Genomic DNA, 26,020 nt, shown 5'->3' on the forward strand with positions numbered 1-26,020 from the left:
CTAAGACCCCTGTCCTGCATATATTCAACGAACTGTGTAACGGTTCTTTGTAGGCCATTTTGTGTCCTGAACATTAAAACTGTGTCATCCTCATATAGTAAGATAGGTATGGGACAGCCGTAAATTACTGGATAATCATTTGGGTACTCTGCCAAGTATTTTCCCACACTATTTATGTAAAGGGTGAAGAGGAATGGGGCAAGAATGCACCCTTGTCTCACTCCTTTACTTATTTTAAATCTTCTAGAGCATTCCCCCTGTTCCCATACCTAACTCTTGCACCAGCATCCCTGTATAGCTCTTTTAAAAACAAAAATATGCTTACATCGACACCAATATCCATTAAAATGGCCCACAGTTTTTCATGTACTGCACAGTCGAACGCTGAGCTAAGGTCAACAAATGTTAAAAATATGTTACCACTTTTTGCCACTGTATACTTATCAACAATCAGACTCCGGTTCAGACCCTGTTCAACTGTCCCGATACCTGCTCTGAATCCATATTGTAACTTTGTTAACACTCCCCTCTCATCAGCCCACGTTTGTAACTTATTCAAGATTACCTCCCAGCCACTTTCATGAGGGAATCTAGAAGAGAGATGGGTCGATAGCATAGCGGGTCATTTCTATCACCTTTTTTAAAAATTGGAATGATTATAGAATGGGTCCAAGTAGCAATAAACCCCTTTTGCATACAATTCATAAGAACATTTGTTAAAAGTGGAACCCATAGCTCAGTGTTATGCTTATAAATATCCCTAGGTATGCTATCTGGGCCAGGGGCTATACCTGCTGCACTGTCTTCTATTGCTTTTGTCACTTCGTCCATAGTCATGGTAATTTCCAGTGGAAAAATGTCTTGCATTCTACCTTCGGATGCCACAACCCCTAATTCACCCCTTACTTCGCCTTCCACCTCCTCCATATTTGCCTATCTTCATTGCCTAGGCTGTCATTATAGAGACCACTAAAGAACTGGACCCACCTATCTTCTTCTATTGCCACATCAATTATGTCAGTATCACGCATAGATAGAAAAGGTGCATTAACTATATTCCAGAACCCTATGTTGTCTTTGTTTATACTGGCCTGGTGCAGATTCTGCCATGCTTCTTCTCTTAATTCCAGTTTTCTCTTCTTTTGAGCCCATTTACACATAAGTCTAGCCTGTTTAATGTCTGCCATAACTCTTTTAAGGTTTTTATGAGCTTTACTGCATTCCTTGTCAAACCATATTTTCTCTTTCCTAATATAGTCTTTTCTTACGGCCACAACTAACAACTGTCCGATTTTACTTGATATATTCGTAAAGGCTTTTATAATATCTTCGCTCTCCTTATCCAGGGCTCAGCAGATGTTAAAATCCTCTTCCTGATCTTTAATGAGTTGGGCCAGGAGAGGCTAGGGTTCAACTTTACTCCATTTTAACGAGTATCCGTTCGAGCTAGCAAGTATTAGATCTGGGCCATATTTTTCCTCTACTTTACGTTTCTCGAGTACCCCAAGCACAGATCTGAGGTGAATACTTATAGGGTAATGATCACTATATAGTATGCTGTGGGTCTTAAACATAGATACCTTACCACTTAATTTTCTAAACGTCAGGGCTAAGTCAATAGTTGAATTACAGCCTCTCCCATTATAGGTGGGCTCAAATTCTATCCTGGGGGTACACATATCGTTAGAATACTCTAGGTCAAATTGTAATATGATTTCATTTAGTTTCTCGTCAAGTGGTGTGAGTGAAGTGTGGTATTATTTCCCCTTTTATTTCGCCCATGCCACAGATGTTGCTTTGGTGAAACTGACATAGTGTACAGTTAAAATCCCCGCCCCAGATAAAATACACTTCTCCTTTTAACATTTGCATTCTATTGCTTAATTCCCAATGCAATCTCACTAAAACACACAACATCTTGTTCCTTGGAATGTTATTATAGAAGTTAATCAGCACCAGGCAGCTGCTGGTACTTAGATGAAGTTCCATAAGCTGGTAGTGTTCCGCTTTACAATCGGATGTTATTTTTTTTAGGCCCAAGACATTTGAAATATAGGTGTATAGTCCCCCCTTGTTGCGCCCATGCTCACTAAAGACTGCCGGAGTATGGAGGGTCCGGTAGCCTAGCATATGGACTTCTTCAGCCGCCCATGTTTCCTGAAAATAGACTATGGGGTATTCTGTTATAAACTCTAGCCAATGTTGATCTGCCATTTTATTGATTAATCCTGCAATGTTCCAAAACACTATTCCCAGCTTTGGGCATTCATGTATGGGCTGACTAGGTTTGTTCATGGGCATTATATTCTCTGTAATTGCAGTTTTTGGATCCTCTGCTGCAGCTTCATTTGTCGTAGACTCTATGCATATTTCCTGACTTCCTGTAATATTTAAATTAATACTAAAAGGGGGTTTACTAGTTGGCCCGGAAGCCCCGACTAGTTGATTAGCATACCCCTTCCTCATCTCATCAACCCTGTTGAGTCAATCAATTTCTTCCAAGTCTGTCAGGAGTTCAAACCTATTTGACAGAGGTATCACATTCCAGTTTTGTCTGGCCTTACAAGCCCCTCTCCTCATAGCTCCTTGTTCTCGACAGTTTTCGCCCCAATAAAAAAAGCCTAATGGGAGGATGCTGAGTTCATTAGTTCCCAGATAATTTGCTACAGCTCTATCCAGGACGACATACACCAGTCTTGGGTCACTAAGGGTAAATACAATACAATCGCCATTTATAGCTTTATGGCCCCTTCCCACCCAAGCAACCCGCCTAACCATTTAAAATTTTTCAAATAGCGCTCCTGTCAAACCTGTTTTCTCCCCCACCCAATGTATTGTCCTGGTACGAAGGGATTGCCAACTTTCATTTTCCTCATTCACTACCTGTGGTACATTAGCAATTACCACCACGTAGGGAGCGGCAGCAGGAGGCAGATCCAGATAGTTCTTTTGGCATTAAATCGTGGTGCAGATGGTCCTGTTTCATGCTCCTCTTTATTTTCTGTGGTTCCCTTATCATTCCCCCTGCTCATGGTTTGTTTTTCCGCAACAACTTCATATCCCAGCCTATGTCCTGTATCGTTGGTCGTTGATGTTCGTTGTATAGTGCCTACGGAACCATTTGTTTGTATCACCCTGCCAACCTCCCTACCTGCAGTGGTAGGTCTAGGTTCGGCTACCCTGACGATACCGCTGCTTAGTGGTTCCTTATCCCCCATGTCGCTTTCCATTTTTTCTATTTTTGATAATAGTTTCTCAAGGATGCACATTACAGTATCTTTAAAAGCACCCATTTCTTTCCTGAGTGTCGCTAGTTCATTTTTTTGGTCTCCTGTGGTGTTCATCAATAACTTTTTTCTATACCTGAGACCACATTACCATCCAGTTTTTTTACCCCCCTACCTATGGCCTTCCTCCTTCTAATAGGGGCTGTGCCATCAGTCAGTGGACTGTTTACAGGATTTTTCTATCTCTTGGGCGGTGGTTGATTATCTGTCAAGGGTCCTCCCCTGTAGAGGAGGATGGATGTCCACAGGAGCAAAGATGAATGTCCCACACACTTCCAAACAGCAACGACCCAAGTGAGAAGAGATAACTCACTCAAAGTCAGTTGCTCCCAAAAAGTGTGGGGGGAATTTCCCAGGGAGTATACCACTCTCCCCCAGCAGGGACGATGTAGCTGCAGTCTCGATGGAAGGAGATGGTTGGAATCAAACATACAACAGTACTAAACTCACTAGTAGTTTACAGGACTAATACACAAGTGTTCAACATAGAATTCCACTTACCTCACCAGGTGAGCGTCAGGGCTTTAAGCGAGCAGTCAAGTCATGAACCAGGAGGTAATGAAGGGAACCTGGATGACTACTCAGCAAAGGATACCTCCAAGTAAGAAGGTACACAATTCCAGTCCTGCTCCTAAACTGAAGACAGAGCAAGACTGGACCACCAGAGCAGCAGATGACAAGCTCGTATCACTTATGGAGCTAAGGACAAAGTGACACGGCAATAATTCCCACTTCCGACTCATAAACTAAAGACAGAGCGGAGTGGGTAACATAGAACACACAACACACACGAATACACACACCACGTCCGACTCTTGAAACTTATGACGGAGCGGAGCGGGTGTACACACAACGAGACAATCCACGGCTTACGCACAACGCGTCCAACTCGTAAGCTGAAGACAGAGTGGAGCGCCTAGACAATTACAAACACAACAACTCTAATGCACAAGAAAAGCCTCTGTCCACTCAATAACAAAAGCCCAAGTGGAACGGAGCGGAAAGAATGGCTCGAATACGAACCAAACAACGAAAACGGGGCGTGAGGGACAGAAAGTCGAAAATGCGGAAAAGTGTGTAAGGCACCGGGGAAAAAGGAGAAGCGGGACGGGAGTAGGGAGACTGAGTATCGAGAACAGGATAGATCGGGAAAAAGTCGGGTAAAGGGAAGGGATACCGGGAATCCAACGGGGAATCAAGGACAGGTACCACAGGCTCTGGAATCAGAGGAACAAACGGGAACACAAAGGCAGACAGGAACCAAGAACGCTACGGGAACCTCACAAAGCAGGACGCTGAGTAAAGGGGGCGTGGTCACTAACCAAGCAGTAAGCCAAGCAATGATTCGCGGGTGAGACTCCCTTTTCAGTTAGTTAGGGAGCGACTCAAAGTTCAGAAACACAATGCAGCATGCTACTTAGGGAATGTCACAAAAGACCTCGTGGAGTTCAATAGGTAATGCGGAAAGGAGAGCTCCGATTTAGCCCTGGGGAATCTACGTTGAACACTCATTTATGTGGTCAAATCCGACCACCCCTAACATTATCAGGGTCTAGGTTACACACAAACAATTTCATCTAAATCAAGTTGTACACACCCATTTGCATGTACTATGTTAGCCTCATCATTTATTGAAGTCACTGTTTTTGTACATTTATTAAGTTCTTCAGTATTAACTACTAGCGTGCTCAACCGGCCATGTGTAATACTTTCTTCCACTGTACTTATTTGTTCCTCAATCTCACCCATGGTTCTAGTGAGGTAGGTTTTTCAGTGACTGCTGCCCACCCATGCCAGCACCTGTACCCATTTTACTGGTCGATTCCGCCTTTCTTTTGCCCATTTTTCCCTGCACTTCGTCCTACCCCTTTATCCTTTAATCCCAAATCTATACTTATAATGAAGGTCAGGAAGGGCATATACAATGCAGACAGTGATGAAAATGCTGGTCTACAGGCCAGAATCCTAGGTATTGAACCATATCCCTGCAACATAGAATGCACGAAATTACAATGCAATTCAGATAAAAATATAGCGTCCAATTATTATTTATTGTGAGGAGCCGGTGGCCATTAAATACAAGACCAGATGATCTTCCAGCCTCATGACTCTCCAGATCAGTCACGTTTTCTTATACGTAAGTTCAGTTTAAGCAATAGCTTGTCAATTGTCTGAGTTTTTGCCAGCGAGCACCTTGACTGACACTCAAAAGAGATATGGCCCAGCCCAGCCTCCTCCGGACAATGACGGGTGCAGGACGGGCCCGCCCTTGGCCCGGGAGAGCCCACGCGTGTCCCGCGCCACGGGAGCCCTCCGCGATATTTGAATGGCAGGAGAACCGGCAGGTGCAGCACCTCTCGGGGGACCGCACTGCCCTCTGGGAAGTGTAGTCCCAAGCAGATCGTGGCCCACGTTCGTGTTGCAGCAGTCACCCCCACAGGTCCAGTAGCGGCAGCAAATGAGAACAGGGTCCCCCAGGTGAGACCAGCAGTAGCGTTAAAAACCGAGCAGAATGGCACCAGAAGAAAGCAGCAATTCCGGCAGGAAGGGCGTCCCGCGCCGCGGAAGCCCTCCGCAATATTTGAATGGCAGGAGAACCGGCAGGTGCAGAACCTCTCGCGGGACCGCACTGCCCTCTGGGAAGTGTAGTCCCAAGCAGATTGCGGCCCGCGTTCGTGTTGCAGCAGTCACCCCCACAGGTCCAGTAGCGGCAGCAGATGAGAACAGGGTCCCCCAGGTGAGACCATCAGTAGCGTTAAAAACTGGGCAGAATGGCACCAGAAGAAAGCAGTAATTCCGGCAGGAAGGGCGTTTATTTCAAAGGTATTCAAGACCATCAAGAAGAGAACTGGGATAGTGCATTGAACTTCCTGAAGGGAATTGAAACGTTGAGCGTTTTAACAGGGTGATAAAGGGCATAATTGAACTGACCAACAGTAATGGTATGGATTGGGAGGATGAAATAAGGAAAACCATAGGTGCCCACAGAGTAACTAGTGTGAAGCAATAGATCATAGCCCTTTTGAATTGATGAGAGGGAGGTCTCTATGTACTAAGGACAAAATGGGGTGGTCAGGTAACACCAGGAGAGGCAGCTGGTCCGCTAATAGAGTTAGAGGGCAAATGGAGTCTGGACAGGAGAAATACAAGCAAAGATATGATAATTTGCATGGGACAAAGGGAATGAACCCCGAAGTGGGAGATTAGGTGAATACAAAAAAGGCATGCTTTTGTATAAAGGGGAGAGTAGGCATTCTGAACATTGAAGGTAGTCAAAATTCTTTGTAACGCTGCTCTGTTGAGTGATGGTAAGGTTTGGCATGCCAAAAGGTTAGCATTGTTTAAAGGTATAGTCTGTGAATCTACTACTAAACTTGCTCCTAATACAGCTGGAGTTAGCGGGAGGAATGAGTGGATAGATGACATGCTGGGTAGTCAGAGTGATGAGTTCCTGGGGGGAAATGTCAAGGAGGCCCAATGTGTCAGTCGAGGTTAGAAGGTATAGACTGTGGAAATGGCAGGACTTCTACTAATGGTGGAAACGTAGAGGGGGCGAGTGGTGAAATAAATACTACTTAGGGGCCTATTCCGATGTCGGATGAACCTGCATTGTAGAAAGCAGGGGTGCAGTCCATCCCTGCACCCTGTGGCCGGCACCCCAAGGTGCCTGCCACCGTGTGCAAGGATCAACGGAGGGGCACCATCTGGCGGCCTTTTTGTGCCAGACAGACCGGCACGAAAAGGCAGTGAAAAGCTGCCATCGTACTCCCTCAGTCGTAAAGAGACGACCGGGGGAGTACTGAGGGATTTCCGGACTGCGGACAGGCTCTCTGAGCCTGTCGTCCGCAATCCGGAAATCTGAGTCGGATTCCTTTCCGACCAAGTCCATCGGAAGGGCTTGGTCGGAAAGAAAATCCAGCCGGCAGTGACCGATTCGGTCGGAAGCGCTCTGAACATGGTTCAGAGCCCTTCCGGCCGAAATCAGAATCGGCCCCTAAGTCAGGTAATGACCGTGAAACCTAAACGGTTTGATGACTATGTTGTACCTATGAATTCCAAAGCGTAATTTGCTCCTTTGGCTATGTTTTCCTGAGAGTGAACATGTATACTTTGGATTTGTATGTATAAAGTATTTTGTTTTTTTATTATATTTTGGGGGAAATGTTATGTGTTGTACTTTGCTTCAAAGTACACAGGTGGGTGTGCATTAGTATGTAGGATAGAATGTAGTGGGGCTAGGAAGTACTGGGGCTCGATTGATATTAGCACATAGTAAAATGTTAGGTTAGGTATTCACAGTAGAATGTTTTGTAAGGTATTCTGAAGACGGTTGGATTTCAGCTGGTTGTACTTGCCGCTGCCATGGGTTTTGAGACCAAGGTTTGAAGCTAATAAACCTTTAAAACTGTTGACTGTTATCTACTTAATAAGCTGCACCCACCTGATTTGGTCTAACAAGGTTAAAACTGAGCTAGGGTGCTCACGTTCCTGAATGAGGTGTGGCCTAGTAGTGTAAATTTTACCATTGCTTTTATAGTTGGTCAAGAATGATTTGCAGAAGCGCGGTCCATGTCTGTAATGGCACAGGAAAGCCAAAAGGTGATGGAACAGAAAAAAGTCCAGAGTAAATACCAGCAGCTGAAAATACTTCAAGCATTCCTTCATCAAGTTGTAAGCTGTCGGGAGGAGCTTCGCGCGCAACCAAGATGGCCGCGTGAGCACAGGGCTCCCGAGACCCTCATAACCTCCCGCATATATCCTGCAGACTATCCTGACTTTTATAAATGTCTTCGTGAAGACGAACCACTGGGGAGGCAAAAACTGCAACCAGAGTCCAGATCGGACTCCGGGAACCGGAGTTGTGACGATTGGAAGATTGCGGCCTGCGCCTCCGTGATGCCCGGCTGTGGAGTTGGCATGGTGCCCGAGATGTAGTTGAACAACATCGGCCTGAGGTGGCGGAGACGACCGGTCTGGCCCACTTTCACTTTCGCCTACTGGAGAGACCCGATACTGTGGGTGCCTCCCTCTCGCTGAAGGTGACGGTCTGGTTTGGCACTCGAGTATGTGTATTTCACGGATGGACCTGCCTTGGAGAGACGCTTGAGCTGTGTTTTCGGGCTGATTCTGTACCTCAGCTCGAGGGACCTCCATCTTTCTACTCTGTCTGACTGTCTCAGGTTGACCGACGTCGATTGCTGCCAGGCATAGCCTACCACTCAGCCTCTTGATTGTGCTTTTATCCCCCCACCCCAGTTTGGAATCATACTTACTATCTTCTACAATGGCCGGGAAGCCGGAGGGGAACAAACAGAGGTCTAAGACCACTCGGCGGGGTGGCTATACCCAAACCAACATCATGGACCGCTATGCTCAGGCTAAGGTATCGCCCAGTGGACCGGGTAGGTCGCTGGAGGGAACGAGAGATCCACTGACCTCAGTGGCGGAGCCTACCCTGCAAGACGTCATGGCCGCCATCGATGCGATCAGATCGTCCCTCGGGAAACAAAGGGAGACTCTCGCCCACAAACTCTAAACAGTGGCGATTGATGTGAATCTGATCCGCACGGACCTAACAAAAACCAACTAAAAGGTTAAATCGTTGGACATTAAGACTTCTGGTCTGACGGACGACGTCGTTGAGATACAGACGGAGGTTCGCAATTTGAGGGCCTCCAATGAGTTCCTTGCACGTCGTCTGGAGGATTTTGAAGGAAGGTCTAGGCGGAACAACGTCTGTATCATTGGGGTTCTGGAGAAGGCGGAGGATCCGGCAGCTGATCTCTTCGTGGAGAACTTGATCATGAATCACCTTGCACCCAAGGGACTGAGTAATTTTTTCACCGTGGAACAAGCTCACAGGGTTCCGGGTGGAAAACCCAAGACGGGTGCCCCACCGCAGCCTATGATAGCACAGATTTTTTACTTCCGTGATAGAGACGCTATCCTGTAGCCTTCGCGGGCGGGCGGTCCCATAAAGTTTGAGAACTCTACCATCAGTTTTTATCCAGACTTTACCCAAGCTGTTCAGAAACAGAGACTTGGTTTTCTTGGGGTAAAAAGGAGACTCCGTGAGATAGGCCTCAAGTACACCATGCTTTTTCCGGCCAGGTTGCGCATTGAACATGCAGAGCGGACTTATTTTTTCGACAGACCGGATGTGGTGGCCGACTGGCTGGATACTCTACCGGCCCATAATCCGCAGGACGGGCAGAACGGTGGTGCAGAGGGCAGATCGATGGACCAGGAATAAGCCCTATCAATGACTGGTTCCTGGGGTCTTCCAGAGGTTTCAAACTGTGGTGCATTAACTGTGTAATATGATTCTGTGAGGCATTTCGGGGGGTTGCGGGGCTATCGGGGGGTCGTTTTCCTCCTCTGCTTGACTTTCTGTAGCTTAGTTTAGATGTGGGGGCGACAGGCACACTGCAAGTTGGGGTGGCTTTCTAGTCTTATGCAGGGGTGCAGGGTGGGGGGGGTTTGTAACGGGCTGTTAGTGGGGGGGAGGGGGGTGTTGTTGGTTTCCAGTTTCGTTTTCTGCAAGGCAAGGTATTGCAAGACTTTCTGATTGAAGCGCTGGATTCTTCTTGGGGTTGGATTTTCTTCCTCGTATGGGATGGGGGGAAGGGGGTTGAGGCTTATGAGCTGGAATGTGAATGGGTTGGGGGATAGGATAAAACGATTCAGAAAAGGGGGTGGTGATGGACAGAGTATCTGAATTAAACAGAACACTCATACCCAGTCAAGAGATCAGGGCTTGATCCATCACCGTTTTTTAGCTCACTGCACCATCCCAGCTCAGAACCTGGCTACATGCAAATTAGTCTGTCCCTGGCCCAGTGCATCATGGGAACAGGGCAGACCAAACTACCAAGCCAATTCTAATACTGGGAAGGAAACAAGCTTCCGGGGACCGGTTTCTGGCATCACAGCCGTCTTCGGCCCGGCTTGCTTGAATCCTGATGGTGCAATGAGCAAGGGACTCACATCTGAGTATACCCTTCCACGCTTATGGTGGACAAAACGATTCAGAAAAGGGGATGGTGATGGACAGAGTATCTGAATTAAACAGAACACTCATACCCAGTCAAGAGATCAGGGCTTGATCCATCACCGTTTTTTAGCTCACTGCACCATTCCAGCTCAGAACCTGGCTACATGCAAATTAGTCTGTCCCTGGCCCAGTGCATCATGGGAACAGGGCAGACCAAACTACCAAGCCAAATCTTATACTGGGAAGGAAACAAGCTTCCGGGGACCGGTTTCTGGCATCACAGCCGTCTTCGGCCCGGCTTGCTTGAATCCTGATGGTGCAATGAGCAAGGGACTCACATCTGAGTATACCCTTCCACGCTTATGGTGGACAAAACGATTCAGAAAAGGGGGTGGTGATGGACAGAGTATCTGAATTAAACAGAACACTCATACCCAGTCAAGAGATCAGGGCTTGATCCATCACCGTTTTTAGCTCACTGCACCATCCCAGCTCAGAACCTGGATACATGTCCCCGGAAGCTTGTCTCCTTTCTGGTGAAGAATTGGCTTGGTAGTTTAGTCTGCCCTGTTCCCATGATGCACTGGGCTAGGGACAGACTGATTTGCATATAGCCAGGTTCTGAGCTGGGATGGTGCAGTGAGATAAATAACGGTGATGGATCAAGCCCTGATCTTTGGACTGGGTAAGAGTGGTCTGCTTAATTCAGACACTCTGTTCATCACCACCCCCTTTTCTGAATCGTTTTTGGCCACTATAGGTGTGGCAGGGTATACTCAGACATGAGTCCCTTGCTCACTGCACCATCAGGATTCAAGCAAGCCGGGCCGACGACGGCTGAAATGCCAGAAACCGGTCCCCGGAAGCTTGTCTCCTTTCTGGTGAAGAATTGGCTTGGTAGTTTAGTCTGCCCTGTTCCCATGATGCACTGGGCTAGGGACAGACTGATTTGCATATAGCCAGGTTCTGAGCTGGGATGGTGCAGTGAGCTAAATAACGGTGATGGATCAAGCCCTGATCTTTGGACTGGGTAAGAGTGGTCTGCTTAATTCAGACACTCTGTTCATCACCACCCCCTTTTCTGAATCGGGGGATAGGATAAAGCATGGGTTAGTGCTGCAGCTATTAAAACGCCACTCCCCAGATGTGGTCCTACTTCAGGAGACTCACTTGATAGGAAATGCATGCTATGTTATGAATAGGAAGGGATATCTCTTAGTCGCCCACGCAGGGTTCTCCTCCGGCTCCTGAGGGGTGGGTATTCTTATTAAGAACTCTCTCCCGTTGGAAGTTGATGCAAAGGTCCTCGATGATAGAGGGCGCTATGTCGTTCTTACTGGTCGTTGGGAGGGCAAGACCCTTTCCCTGGTCTCCGTATATGTCATTCCCGGCCTACAGTCCACTACCTTTGCAGACTTGGGACGGGTTCTCCTTGATCTCCCCGAGGGATCATTACTGCTGGGTGGTGATTTTAATGCTGTTGTATCTGGTATCTCTGATAGACACCCACCTAGGGATCTCAAGAGGGCGCAGAACTGGCTTCATGATTTCATTGATACTTTAGACCTTGTAGACTGCTGGAGACTGTTGCACCCCACTCAGCAGCAATACACATTCCACTCTGGTGCCCATGGTAGCCTCTCGAGGATTGATTACGTCTTGGTGCCTGCTGCACAGGCGCCTCTTGTCGCTGAGGTTAAACATATGGCTCAGGGAATTTCTGATCACTCTCCTTTGTGGCTTCGAATTGAATTGTCTTCGGGGACCGAGGGGCGGGTGGCCCCGATCAACCCTTTGTATCTCCGCAATCCTAAAACTCGTCACGACTTGATAAAGTCACTTGATCTATATTTTTCAGAGAATGAGGGCTCTGTTTCATCCGCAGTCTCGCTTTGGGAGTCCTTTAAAACAGTTCTTAGGGGCCAAGTCCTGTCTGTGATTGCGGGCACTAAGAAACAGAGAGATGAGGCGGTAGTGAAGGTTGAAACTGAAATAGCAGACCTGGAGTTAGACCTGGAACAGGAGGTTACCCGTGCGAAGACACATACGTTGCGATTAAAACAGTTGGATTACAGGGCGTTGGTTACGGATGCTGCTAAGGCCATGAGTCGAGAGCAACAGGGTCGTCTATATGACGTGGGAGATAAAGCAGGTAAATTGATAGCATGGTTGGACAAGAGGGACAGAGCTAGTCGTGTTGTGCCTGAGATTGAGATGGCGAGTGGTATGCGGGTCTCGGACCCTGTAGAGATTGTTGAGTGCTTTGCTGATAATTTTCGGACGGTATACTCCCCCGTGTCGGATAGGCCGGAGGAGGACTCTCATTTGTTGCTACGTGACATTGCTTTGCCGAGTCTTTCAGATGCAGATAGAGAGCAAATGGACGGCGCAATAATCGCTGATGAGGTAGCTCTTGAGATCCGCTCCTTGCAGTCTGGTAAGGCCATGGGTCCTAAAGGGCTGCCGATAGAGCTATACAAGTTGCGGCCCGACAAGATAGCTCCCTATTTCAGAGATATGTTTTTGGAATCTCATGAATGTGGTTCTCTCCCCCGGGATCAGCGACTTGCGACGATTGTTGTTATACATAAGGAGGGGAAACCAAGGGACAAGTGTGGGTCGTGCCGACATATATCTCTTTTGAACGCCGAGCCTAAGATTCTCGCAAAGGTACTGGCCAATCGATTGATTACTGTTATTAGGGAACTCATCCATCCGGATCAGTCCGGTTTTATTCCCCATCGTAACACTGCGTTGAATCTCAGGCGTCTGCACGGAGTTCTCGCGAGTGCTGCGACGCTGCGCGAGCCAGCCATTTTGGTGTCCTTGGATGCCCCGATGGCTTTTGATACTATTGAGTGGACGTATCTGTGGACTGCATTAGCTAAATTTGGTTTTGGTTCCGGTTTAATCGGTTGGGTCCGACTTCTTTACGAAGACCCCGTTGCACAAATTGTAGTAAACGGTCGAGTCTCGGTTCCGTTTGGTACCCATCAGGGGTGTCCCCTGTCACCGCTCCTGTTCGCTTTGGCCCTTGAGCCCCTTGCTACCTGGATCCGCTGGGAGCCCTTGATGAGGGGTATTTGGTGGTCAGCTGATTATGAAGACCGCATTTCGCTCTATGCAGACGACATACTTCTATATCTGACCTCGCCCAGGAAGTTGTTGATGGTTTTCTGTGATGTCCTGGCCTCCTTTGGTAGAAAATCAGATTTAATTATTAATTGGGCAAAATGCTATTTGTACTTTCTTTCTGGTGACGTCACCCTCCTTCCGCGTAACTGCCCCATACAGGTGACGCAGACGGGATTTAAATATCTCGATATCTGGGTCTCTATAGACCCTGTGGCTCGATATGAGCTGAAGCTTCTCCCACCTTTAATTAGATTGCGGCAGGACGTCGCGGGTTGGCATAGACTTCCGCTATCACCGTTGGGACAAGCGGCCCTTTTTAAGATGATGTCTCTGCCTCGTTTCCTTTATGCCCTCCAAAACACTCTTGATATAGTCCCTGCTACTTATTTTCGCAAAGTTGAGGGTCTCCAGAGGAAACTGATATGGGATGGTAGACCTCGCATTGCGCTGGCCAAACTAACGCTTCCGTGGTACGACGGGGGTATTGCCCTCCCGGACATCAAGCGATATTACTGGGCGTCTCAAATTGGGGGCCATTAGTCATGGTATGTATGGTCCTGAATTGAACCCTGCGTTCGCTATGGATAGATGGCTGCTGCCTGGGGGTAATTACTATAGGGCACTGTACTCGAAATCAGTGGTCAAGTCATTGTCGGGACCTACTAAGACGGCAGTTCGTATATGGCAAGATGCAACTACTTCGATGGGATGAAAGGACCGCTTGACTTTAGCGACCCCACTTTTCGACTCCGATAGACTTGTGTAACAGGGTGGACAGGCGAGCCCCTCAGGAACGAGACTTGCGGACCCTTCAGGGACTCTCAAAACATTCCCCCTTCTGTCTTGCCCACAGAATGACTTACCCGACATCGATTACGGGATGGGCTCACTGGACGAGGAGGGAGTACACTGGCCCTTTCATTTCCAGTCGCGTGTCGCCTGTCACTCGGTGCTTCCTGTAATTAACGGGATAAGCCTCGGGGTGTCACCTCCCCCTCCGCCCTCGCCCTTCCCGCCGAGAGCTGCTCAGCTGAGCCTGAGAGGGGGCTCCGGGAGCAGACTCTGGGGTGGCAGGGCAGACACATACATTCGAGAGCCTCAAAGGAAGCTAAGAAGGGGGCACGTTTATTTACTCCTGGATGTGGAATAACGCCCAGCAACAACTAAAAGCTTGTATAGCGTTATTGACTGTGTTCACAGAACACCTACTGGGGGCATAATCCATCGTACCTGCCCCTGCTACGGGACCCGCTGACACCGTTAGGGTCCCGCTGAACTTGCTGCTCTCCCCCGCTGCCGCCACTGCAAACGCGGCCGCCAAGTGGGGAGAGGGCTGAACCACAACGCTCAGCATCCCTTGCTGCCTGGGGACACCTCCTACTGCCGGACACCTTGGCGCCTGGAGGCGCATATAAGGAGGCTGACCCTCCTGCGTCGCTGGACCGGGCGCGGGCAATGCCCGGGCAAAGGGCGGGCCCTCTTAGGCCCTCAGAGGCCCAAGGAGGACGGGACGGGCCATCCCCCTTGGCATCTCAACAAGAGGCGGTAAAGAGACCTGGATATTATATTTACGTTCACTCACGGACCTCCCCAATGGATATTATCTTGTAAACCTCGAAATAACTAGATCTTGCTGCTGTTTTGGCGTTCACTACTTTTAAAAAAGTCACACTATAATTCGCAAGGGGGTTACCAAAAATGCCATCCCCCAGAGGGGTTCGTCCAACGGGACACTCGACCACTACTTAAATAGGACAACATTGCCCATTCCCCGTCAAACAGAGAGACCAGATCGATCCCCGTCCACAGATAGTACACCCAGCAAGCGATCTCCCTCACAGGCAGCCGATATAGTACAAAACCTATCTCTGCTGGAGGAATTAAACAGTTTATGTAAAACTAAGTATGCTCCACTGGAACCGAGAATTAAGCAAACTGGCGCCCATAACTGTCCTACAGTAAGCACAAGTCCCCAGACTAGTACACCACTCCACCTAAACAATAGTCTGTTAGGTACCCCCCACTTACCATCTGCAAAAGTTATCACGCAAAACGTAGTGCTCCCTCTGGTCCCCTCAGTTAAAAGAAAGCGAAATGGGGTTAAACACCAGGGAAGTCAGGCAAAACAACTGGAACTGTGCTCAAGCCCCCCATTGGCCGTCATCACCTCCCCTCCAGCCCCAGAGGTTGTCGGGAAATCAAACTCTTCTGCATCTTCTACCCAGGCAACCCTATTGGCCCAGATCGAACACCTAGTCAAATCTATAATATCCCCGTTGATAGAAAGAATGAACAGTCTAGGGGATAGGCTTACGGGAATAGAGGAAACGATCAAGGCCAATTTGATACTCATAAAAAACATTGCAAGATCTAACCAACCTCAGTCTCTCGCTGCCATAGAAGTGCTTAAATCAACTGCACAAAGTAATAATGTTCAAATCCAACCAGTAGTAGCCTCACCCACGTTAGCTCCAAACATTCCTAGAGTATCCACTAACTCTACATTAGCACAGTGCACTGCCGCCAGAGTAGGGTTGAGCAAAGAACCTACACGCCATAAGGGGACAGTTGCTAACCATGGCAACACGCCAAGAATATTTAATCACATACACCTACCACCGGAGGCCGCTCCGTTTGTGTGAGTTCTCTCTGGAGTGCCAGCACTCACAAACGGAAAAGTCGAAAGACATCAGGAACTAAAAAATAAGGTTACATTCTGGCTAACAAAAAATAGATCCCTGTCCCCTAACTTGGATGGAAGAATAATGAGTGTTAGAAGGGTGGGCTGGCTAGGATCCCTTCCAAAAGTTATTGTTGGCGACCTGGTATTAGTAAAATTCAGGAACAAACACGTTGTCCCATATCTTCAAACCTGGCAGCCCCAAAAAGGAGATAGTCCTATATCCACCTGGGATCTACATGACTTTTACCCCAGTACGTCATACCTCTGCCCATTAAGACCAAACGTAAAGCGTAACCTTCCGATGGGCAGAAGTGCCTGCGCATTGAGTGGTTGTAATATCTCCACTTCCAACTGATTTGAAACACTGTATAATAGCTATCTTTGACTTACATATGGAAAGTTTTTCAATAGATTCATTTTGCCTGTTATTAATTGCCTTAATTAAGGGACAACTAGTTGTAATGGTATTGTCTCTAATGCTAATCCTGTAAAATGAACGTAATCAAAAAGGAAATCGCATCCAAAGGTTGGGCTCATATTTTAACTTGTAGAAATTTTGTGTTATTGTAATGTATGTTTTTTTATGACTGTTTTGCTTTTATGATTTGAAACCTAAATCGAATAAAGCTGCAAAAAATAAAAATAAAAAAAATAATTTCCAGTCTGCTGAGGAGTGGGCGGGTCTACAGGAGGACGCTGGAACGTCAAATGCGGAAGACGCTGGGAAGGGGGTGTGCTTGTTCACCCGGAGCGGAGACGTGTGGAAGGAGGAGGAAGAGGAGCGGAGAGATCGGAGGAGTACGGAGGAGACAAACGGAGGAAGCAGAGAGCAGAGGAGAAGCGGCGCCGGTTACGGAGGTTTTGCCAGGAGGCCAACGTCCCCACAAGCCGCCCTGCCACACACCCGGGGGAGGTGTGTGGCTAGCCCAGGTACGGAGCAAGATCAGGGGCTGGGTTGGAAATAAGGGCAGTTCTACTGAGTAGTCCTTGGTATTCCCTTATCCCGGTATCCCTACTCCTGAGCACCGACCCCCCTTCACTTGCAGGACCTCTTGAGAGTGTGACACTGGTTTTTGCTTCCTCACTCCTTTTCCCCTGAGCACTTGTACAGATAACGGGGCACCTTCCTCACGACTTGCTGTGTTTGTTTCTACCGACAGGCAAGACGGACATCGACGGAGCCTCGTCCCGACGGAGTCCAGAAGGGTATCGGAGAAGCAAGAAGGACAAACCCCGAAGCAGAAGAACATTCCGAAGCCGCTCACCCCGCCGAACAGTCCCTACCAGAAAGACTTGTACCGATTACCTATTTTCAACATTAAAACCCTCTGTAACTAAAACTCGCCTCCTGCCCATCACTCCCACACCTGTTACAACTTGGTACACTGTGGAAGACAAAAGGGTTAGATAAGTGGGACCTCATTGGCATTAGCAAGGTGGGAGACCTCTGGGTTAAGGGACAAGTGAAATTGTTTGATACTTTAAAGACGGAGTTTGAATTGGGGAACTCTGAGTATTTCCGCTATGTCCAGATCCGCCATGCAATGATGTCAGTCTTTTCGATGGGGGAGGCGGTCCCTGAGTCGTCCCCGCTTGAAGATAGATTGCTAGATGGTCACGTTCCGGACAGTACTATTTCTCTTGTCTACAAAAAGCTGATCAACGATAGGTCGGATCTCCTGTTGCCCTTGCGTGACCTCTGGGTCCGTGACGACCTCGAATTGGATGACGAGGATTGGCAGTCGGCGATCTTCTCTCCCAAGGAGGTCGCGATTCCAGCGAGACTTCGGCTGGTCCAGCTTAAGATTCTTCATAGGGTGTATATCACGGGCCCCCGTCTGGTTCGAATGGGCTTTTCCGAGGAGGGTTTGTGTAAGCGGGGATGTGGACTGGTGGGGACATTTCTTCATATTGTTTGGGAATGTCCTGAGGTAGCGGCTTATTGGAACGGGGTGTATGATGTAATGAAAGCAGTTACGGGTGTTGCTCTCTTACCGGAGGCCAGGCGCTGCTTGTTAAATGTCTGGGAACCTACGGATTACAACGTGGCCCAGACTCAGTGGGCGACCCTGGGGGCCATGATCGCCAAGCGTGATATCGCACAACTGTGGGGGTCCCAAAGGCCGCCTACGGTTGAGGTATGGAAGGAAAACATGGATTGGTGCATGTTTAGGGAAAAAACGGTGTATCTGGCCCGGGGACGCCCCCGGAAATGGCATAGAGTTTGAGGTCCGTGGAATAGGTATCGTGGAGACATATGTACACCACCTGCAGTAGATAACATCGATATCCCACTTTCCCCCTGACCCCACATTCAATGTTTGCATTATTGTCTGCTTACTGCTTCGCCCCTGTACTCCTCCCTTCCTTATAATGATTATTTATTATTTGATGTACTGTTTATCTGGCCTCATGTTAACGAAGCGCTCTGTATATTGTTTTTTGCCTTGCTTGTTATACTTAATAAAAATAAATATAAAAAAAAAAGTTCTAAGCTGTCTAGAAAAACAGACTGGAGTCTTGAAAATCTCCTAACCCTCCCCTTTACTCTCCCTTGACACCTTGGCTGCTAAGCAGATTCCCCTCCTGTGCTGACATTTGATTTTCCCCATTATTCATGACGAGCTCAGCTCGTCATGAGCACACGAGAGGTGTACCTCATGACGAGCTGAGCTTGTCATGAGCATCGAAGGGGTTAACACCAACTCTCATCATTACACCCCACCCCTACATACCTGTGTCTCCTGACAAAGCTGCTAAAACAACAGGTCATATTAGGTACTCATACCTTCTGTGATGTCCTTTCACAGGGAACTTCCAAAGTGGTGTTGATGTGCATCTCATTTTCCAATTTCACGAATTTCTGTTCATAAAAGCTGAATTCAAACCTCTTGAGTTGCAGAACCAGAATGCGCGGGAGTGATGTTAATGCTTGCCTCTGGAGAACAAAAGGAGAGAATGATATCATAAATCAAAATGAGCCCTCTCCTTGTTCCATAATGTTGTAAAGTAGGTACGGACCACAGTGGAGTTAATAAAGTATTTAATGAGTTATTAATATAGAAAGGCCCACAGGGAACAGCTGGGGCAGAGACAGATACGGGAACAAGATAAAGAAGGGAAAATGACAGGAACACTGGGTGACGTCACCTAAATACCATTCTTAGCATTCCAAAATGGAATGCGTGACGTAGCATTAACTTAGATAACGCACTACACTGTAAAAGTAAGGTCGCCGATAATGACCAACACTATTAAATCACAACATCTCCCTCCTTCACACATTAACAGTAATGCAGTTATATTTTGAACAAAATCTTCATAACGTTTGGGCATTCTAATTTGCCTTCCACATCTGGTCTGAACACTTTTTCCACCCAGTCCTGGAGCGGTCGCAGGGGCATTGTCCATTTCCACCCTGCTGTGGCTCCTGTCAAGTATGGTGCTTTCAGCCGTACTTCCGATATTAGAAATGTCACTAAATTCCTCTTCTACTCTGGAGTAATGGCTATCGGATACATCATCCCATTCCAGAATGCTGTCATCGACACTTCCCTCTTCAACTCTTTTCCCATTCATTATGATCTTTTCTTGTCCACTTTTTAATTTGACTATGTTGTCCTTGCTTCGCCAACCCTTTCCTCCTAGACATACTGCTCCTCTGGTAGCTTCTTGTACTTGCACAGGACTACTGTAGGTCGATTCTCCCTTGGCCACCATGTATGGTTTTTTCGTTATTACCCAATCTCCACGTTCTATTTCCTTCACCTTTGCTTTGTTGACTTGGACCGAATACATTTTGGTTTTTTCCTGCTTGCGCTTAATACTCTCCCTAACATGTAGCTCACTGTCCTTTACTTGTTCAGGTTTTACCTCACTTCTATACCAATTGTTAAATTTAGGCGTTAGTATGTCCTTGCACTCTCTTCCCCTCATTAGGAAAAAGGGAGTGAACTTGGTAATTTCATTTGGGGTGTTATTATAGGTGTTTATTTTTTCCCGGATGCTGTCCTTCACATTTAACTGGGATGCGATGGCTAATTAAATTCCTTCTTTTATAAATTTATTCACCCTCTCCACTTGGCCGTTACTCTTTGGGCTATACAGTGGTGTCTTTTCCTGCTTGATACCGGCCTTCTCAAGAAACTCAGTAATCTGTGTTGACACCAGCTGCGTTCCGTTGTCGGAGACGATGATTTTGGGCTGTCCCTCTGTTGCGAACGTTTTCTTAAAGAACTTAATTACCTGTTCTGTTGTGATTGAGTGTACAAACTTGTAATGCACCCATTTAGAGTAGTAATCTGTCAGAACGATAAGGTACTTGCAGTCTTCTTTCAATTTGTGGAACGGGCCTGCGAAATCAATGGCGATTTTATGCCACGGTCCGCTAGGTAGCTCCACAATCTGTAACTCTCCCTTGTTTATCTTCCAATATTTATCTGCCTTGAGGCATGACTCGCATCTGTCAATAAAGTTGTTCACCTCTTGATGTATTCCTGGCCACCAGTAGTGTTTTTTCATAATGTTTTTCGTTGCACTACTTCCGAGGTGTCCTTTGTGAGCCAGCCTTATTATCTTCTCCCTCAAGGCTGCTGGAGGAATGAACTGATCGCATCTCTTTAGAAGTCCATTCTCTATTGCTAGCTCTTCGCTTATTTGTTGATAGCTTTTGAACTCGTTTTTTAAATTCCTGATTGGGGGCCACTTTGACTTTACATAGTTTATTACCTTACTTCTTGTCCAGTCTTTCTCAAGTCCTTCTTTCCATTCTGCTTCTGTTATGGAACCATAGTCGGCTTCCAACGCATCTATCCAGGCCACCACACATTCCACATCATCCAGTGATTCATTTTCCTGATTGTCCATAGGCAGCCTTGATAGGCAGTCGGCCTTACTGTTTAGACCTCCCTTGATGTGCCTGATGCTGAGCGTGTACTCTTGAAGCTTGGATAAAAGTCTTATCAGTCTTGAGCTTGCTCTTCTGCTTCCACGTCCTTCTCCATCCATCATTATGGCTTGTGGTCTGTCACAATTTCAAATTTCTTTCCCCATAGGTAATTCTTTAGTTTTTGCACAGCCCAAACACACGCAAGTGCCTCTCGCTCAATCGTGCTATAATGTTTCTCTGTGTCATTTAGTCTCCTTGAAATGAATGCAATAGTGTTTTCTTCGCCTCCTTTTACCTGACAAAACACTGCTCCTATGCCTTTGGCACTGGCATCTACAGTAATTACGTTCTCCAGCTTGGGATCGTATGCCTTCAGAGCGGGTGCCTCTGCAATATCTTCTTTCATTTAATTAAATGCCAGTTCCTGCTCACTTGCCCAGACATAACTCACGTTTTTCCTTAATACTTTCCGCAAAGGTTCCACCTTATCCGCATATCCTTTCACAAATTTGGCGTAGTACTCGCTGAGTCCCAGGAAGGATTTCAGGGTTTCTTTATCCTTCGGTTCTGGTGCTTCTCTGATTGCTTGGACTAGGTCATCTTTTGGAGTTATACCCTCGGATGATAACACGTGTCCTAGGAATTCTATTTTCCTTCTCATAAATTTAAATTTTTCTTTTGATACCGTCATTCCTCTGTTCTTTAGGATGCTTAGAACCTTGCTGAGCACTTGCAGGTGTTCTTGCTCAGTTTCTGTATGTATCAGGATGTCTTTCTGGAACGCCTTCACTCCTTTGACCTCACTGTAGGAAGGTGGATATCTGACTATGGTTGCCCTCAACTTTTTGCCTGGTGTTTTGCTGGTTTTCAACTTAGTTGGCCTGGGATCCTGCTATCCAGGACCCCAGGCTTCCTGCTCTCTCTGTAAAATGGACTCCATGTACCTTAGGTACATATCTAATTGGATACTGAGTCACCTTATCAGTCCCTGTACAGTGTACCTTAGGTACCCAGGGCATAGGTGCACCCAGGGCTTACCAGGGGCTGCAGCATGTATTATGCCACCCCTGGCTGGCCATCCAAATCTGACACAACTGGCTGATCAATCAGCTGGGGCAAGGTGGTGTAATCACCCTTTGCTTTAGATATAGTATCCCTATATCTAACCCTAAAATGGACACATATCTTCCTATCAGTCACTCCTATGGCAGGCCTTATCAATCCTGAAGGCAGAGTGCTTGGAAATATGTGAGATGTTGCTCTGGCATGAGCTGAGCCCATTTGCAGCTTTTGGAACCAAGTCCTAATAGCTGTTCCATGATAACGCTATACCATATACTCTTAAGTGCATTATGAAAGTCCCGGTCAAATGCTAACTTTGGTATAGCATTATCAAAACATGTCGAGTAAGGTGTCATACGAATTGGAATACTACCCCCTCTCCAATTCTGGCAACGGGGGTAGCATTCCACCCTTCTAGAGGGACACAACATGTATGTAACTGTGAACCCCGGTTAAAGTTAACTCGAGCCTCAGCATCACAAAATGGATGCTGCCACCACAGACACAAGTCTGACCTCCTGCTGCGGGGAGTCCTTCCAGCGAGGGAGGCTCGGACAAAGGGTTTCCTGCCTTGGGAGGTGCTAGCACCACCCCAGACAGGATTTTGTGTATTAGGTAGGACAGGGCTGAAAGGAATGAGACATGCCTGGGGCACACAAGGTGTCCCTGTGCATACTCCGGTCTAAACCAGTTCCTGGGGCACTCCAGCCCCAGAGCTGGCGCAAGACCGGACAAAGGATAGGGGGTGTAACCACCCCCCTTCCTGGTCCCACCCAGGGGAGGGACCTAGTCGTAGTGCAGCCCCCTTTAGCTGAATAAAGGTAGGAGCTGGTCCCATTCCAAATTAGATTAATCTTGAAAACTTCCACGAAGAACTCTTGACCTTCGCCCTCCTGAATATCAGAAGACTGAAGAATCTCCCCTATGGTCAGGGAGTGACCATCCTGCTCCGCAGGCACCATCAAGCTCCTGTGCGGTCTGCTGCAAGTCCGTCCTTCCTGGAACCAGACGACCCAGCTCGACGAGACCCGGAACTCCAGACTCCTCTGACCTCTACCTACATCCACAGCACAGCTGGGACCCGTGGGTGCGACGAGCAACTTGGAGACGGCCAGCTTGAAGAAACCTGCACAGCGCTTCCAGCACGACCGCCGAGGGATCCTCGAGTGAGTGCACTGGGGTCTGAGAAGCCCCACACCGACGCAGCTCCTGCATCAAAGACCAGCCCCCCAGAATCCACGTGATCTGCGTGGGGCCCTTTTGCCTGGTTGCTGCTTTTCCTGTTGTCTGGTCACTTGCCGGCTGGCTAGTGACCTCTGAGACGACGACCCGAAGATTTCAACACTGCTGGTCTGGTCCCCCGGACTGGCCCTTGCTTCCTTGTAAAAGAGAAACACCCCGGACCCTCCTGGTCCGCACCAGACTCCATCTTTGTTCCACCGCGTGGCTTGCATTGGCCAAGGCCTGTTGACCAGATCGACGATCCAACACCGCCAGCAGCAGCAGACTACGTGGGACAGCTCGTGCCTCCAGCCTGGTCGTAAAGAACAGCTCCTGGTCCGCGCAGCTACAGAGAGAAGCGTCCCTTCTTCCACCTGATCGCGGCGACAGTATCTGGTTCCCTCCTGGTTCCAGCACCGTCACTGGCTAGTGACCGAGACTCTGTCCCCTTCCCTTTCAGGACTTCTTCTTCCTAGATCCATCCTTGGAACCACCGGACTCCTCCATCTGGCCGCCTGCCAGCAACTACTTGTTTCAGGCTTCTTCAGGATCAACGCAGCAAACCCTACACCACTTCAGCCCTATGCACCCGCAGCCTGTGGGTTAGGTAACCAAAGCTTCTAGGTGCTGAAGTCAGTGTTCACTATCCTAGTGTCCAGGTCCACTGTTGTTTTTCTTCCATCCAGCCGGGTTCGTCCGGAATCCGTAACTCTTTAAACTGTAGCATCCATAGACGTTGGTACGCATCTCGCGTGTGAGTTTCCACTCTGCACGTGAGTCCCGTGGGCCTCCTGCTCCTTACTTACCTAGTTGGTAGCATAGTCCCAGCGATCCTCCAGCCTCTGGATCTCCTTACAGTATTTTCTTTCCTCGCATTCCATTTTTTCAAGTATATGGTTTGTCGTGCCCCTAAGGCACACGTGTAAATATTATTGTAACTCGTATTTCTTTCTTAGTATTGTCATGTGCTTAGGCCTCTGACCTCATAAAGAGTTCAGAGGTGTATGTTAGTTAATAAATACTTGTTTATTTTCATAACAACCTATGTGGTGTCCTTTCACTTGGTATTCAAGGGGTTATATGTGGTAAAACAGCTGGCTTCACATGCCAAAAGAGTTTAGCCTAAAGACTGCTTTTGTCCATGCTACCATTAGGATAGCTGGTCTATAAGGTTGACTTACAACCAATCACCATAAGGGTTGTTTGGACTGATACAAAGTGCTCACTAGAATTAGTGAACATTATATATCAGGCCAACTTCTCACATTGGTGTGCAGCGGTTGGGATTTGAGCTTGCTGTTGTTTTTACCAAATATAATCTTGAGATATCATTTGAAAGGTCACATAAGGTACCATAGGTACATATAACAAGCTTAGAAATACTCTGAGTTCTACTGAACCAGCTGTTGTAGTAGAAAGGGAGTAGCACACCCTGACTACAACTCTTAGCAAGGGATCAGTAGGTAAACACATAGTGTAGGTAAGTGCACCACTTACACCTCACTAGAAAAGCATGTCTATCACAGGAGAGAACTCAGTGGCTCCCCTTGTGACAGTTGACCCTCCACAGGTCATGTCAAGATATGCAGCCCTTAGCTTCCAGGAGATGAGACAATTGTGTACCTCCAGGAAACTATAACAGGGTTCTAACCCTACAATTAACTTCCTGATAGGTCTCATAGAGACATTTGATGCCAGAAGGGCTTCTAATCCAGGCCCATCTGATCCTACAGAGGAAGACATACCCCCACTAGAGGAGGACTCCAATTTCCCTGAAACTGAAGAAGCGGAGGGAGATGGAGACTCATCTGATGGTGAGGTAAACCATGGTCAGCGAGGAGTCAGCAGGCTTACCAGGACCAACTTAAGCATACATGAGAATGGAACTGGGGGACCCCCAGGCCCATCCTCAGGCAGGCTTAACCTTGGGAATAGACGAGTTAGGTCTCTCTCCAGAGGCTCTAACAGATCTGTTCACACCCATGTCTCTCAGGCATCTTCTCAGGGAGGGATGACATCCCTTCAGAGAAGAGAGCATGAAGCCAAGATGAGGGAAGTCGATCTGAGGATTGAGAGGGAAGAACTTGCCCTTGCCAAAGAAAGACTTGCCTTTGCCAGAGAGCAGAAATTGAGTGGGGCAGACCCCACTGGTGGCAGCATTATCATTAGAGATAAAGACAGGAGTTTTGATACTAGACACCTGAGTAAAATAGTTCCCCCCTTTAAGCAAGGGGATGACATCCACAAATGGATGACTGCTTTGGAGAGGGCCTGCACTGTCCAGTGCATCCCCCAAAGTCAGTGGGCAGCTATAATGTGGCTCTCCTTTGAGGGTAAAGGTAGAAATAAGCTCCTCACTACTAGAGCTGAGGATGCTAACAATTACCAAGTCCTGAAGAATACACTGATTGATGGGTTTGGCTTGACAACTGAACAGTACAGGTTGATGTTCAGAGACACCCAGAAAACTCAGTCTCAGGATTGGATTGACTTTGTTGATTGTGCCACTAAGGCTCTAGAAGGCTGGCTACTGGGAAGTAAGGTTACTGATTACACAGGATTGTATAATCTAATTATGAGAGAGCAAGTCTTAAATAATTGTCAGAACAAGTTATTACACCAGCACCTGGTAGACTCCGATCTGACCTCTCCACAAGAATTGGGTAAGAGGGCAGACAAATGGGTCAGGACCAGGATTAGGCCTAAAAACCAGGGGGTGACCAAAAGAAAGAATCAAACAAGCCTCAAGA

General features: G+C 47.6%; 1 protein-coding gene across 1 annotated transcript in view; it reads right to left on the reverse strand.

Moving 5' to 3' along the window:
- The window catches only part of LOC147683273 (uncharacterized), a 1,451,334-nt gene that overhangs the window by 421,170 nt on the left and 1,004,144 nt on the right, over positions 1–26,020 (reverse strand). The window contains exon 16 of the mRNA XM_086943731.1: positions 18,888–19,037. Coding sequence (XP_086799857.1) covers positions 18,888–19,037 — 150 coding nt within the window. The remainder of the gene's footprint in view (positions 1–18,887; positions 19,038–26,020) is intronic.

This window comes from Lissotriton vulgaris, chromosome 11, assembly GCF_964263255.1.
Source record: "Lissotriton vulgaris chromosome 11, aLisVul1.2, whole genome shotgun sequence".
Lineage (NCBI taxonomy): Eukaryota > Metazoa > Chordata > Amphibia > Caudata > Salamandridae > Lissotriton > Lissotriton vulgaris.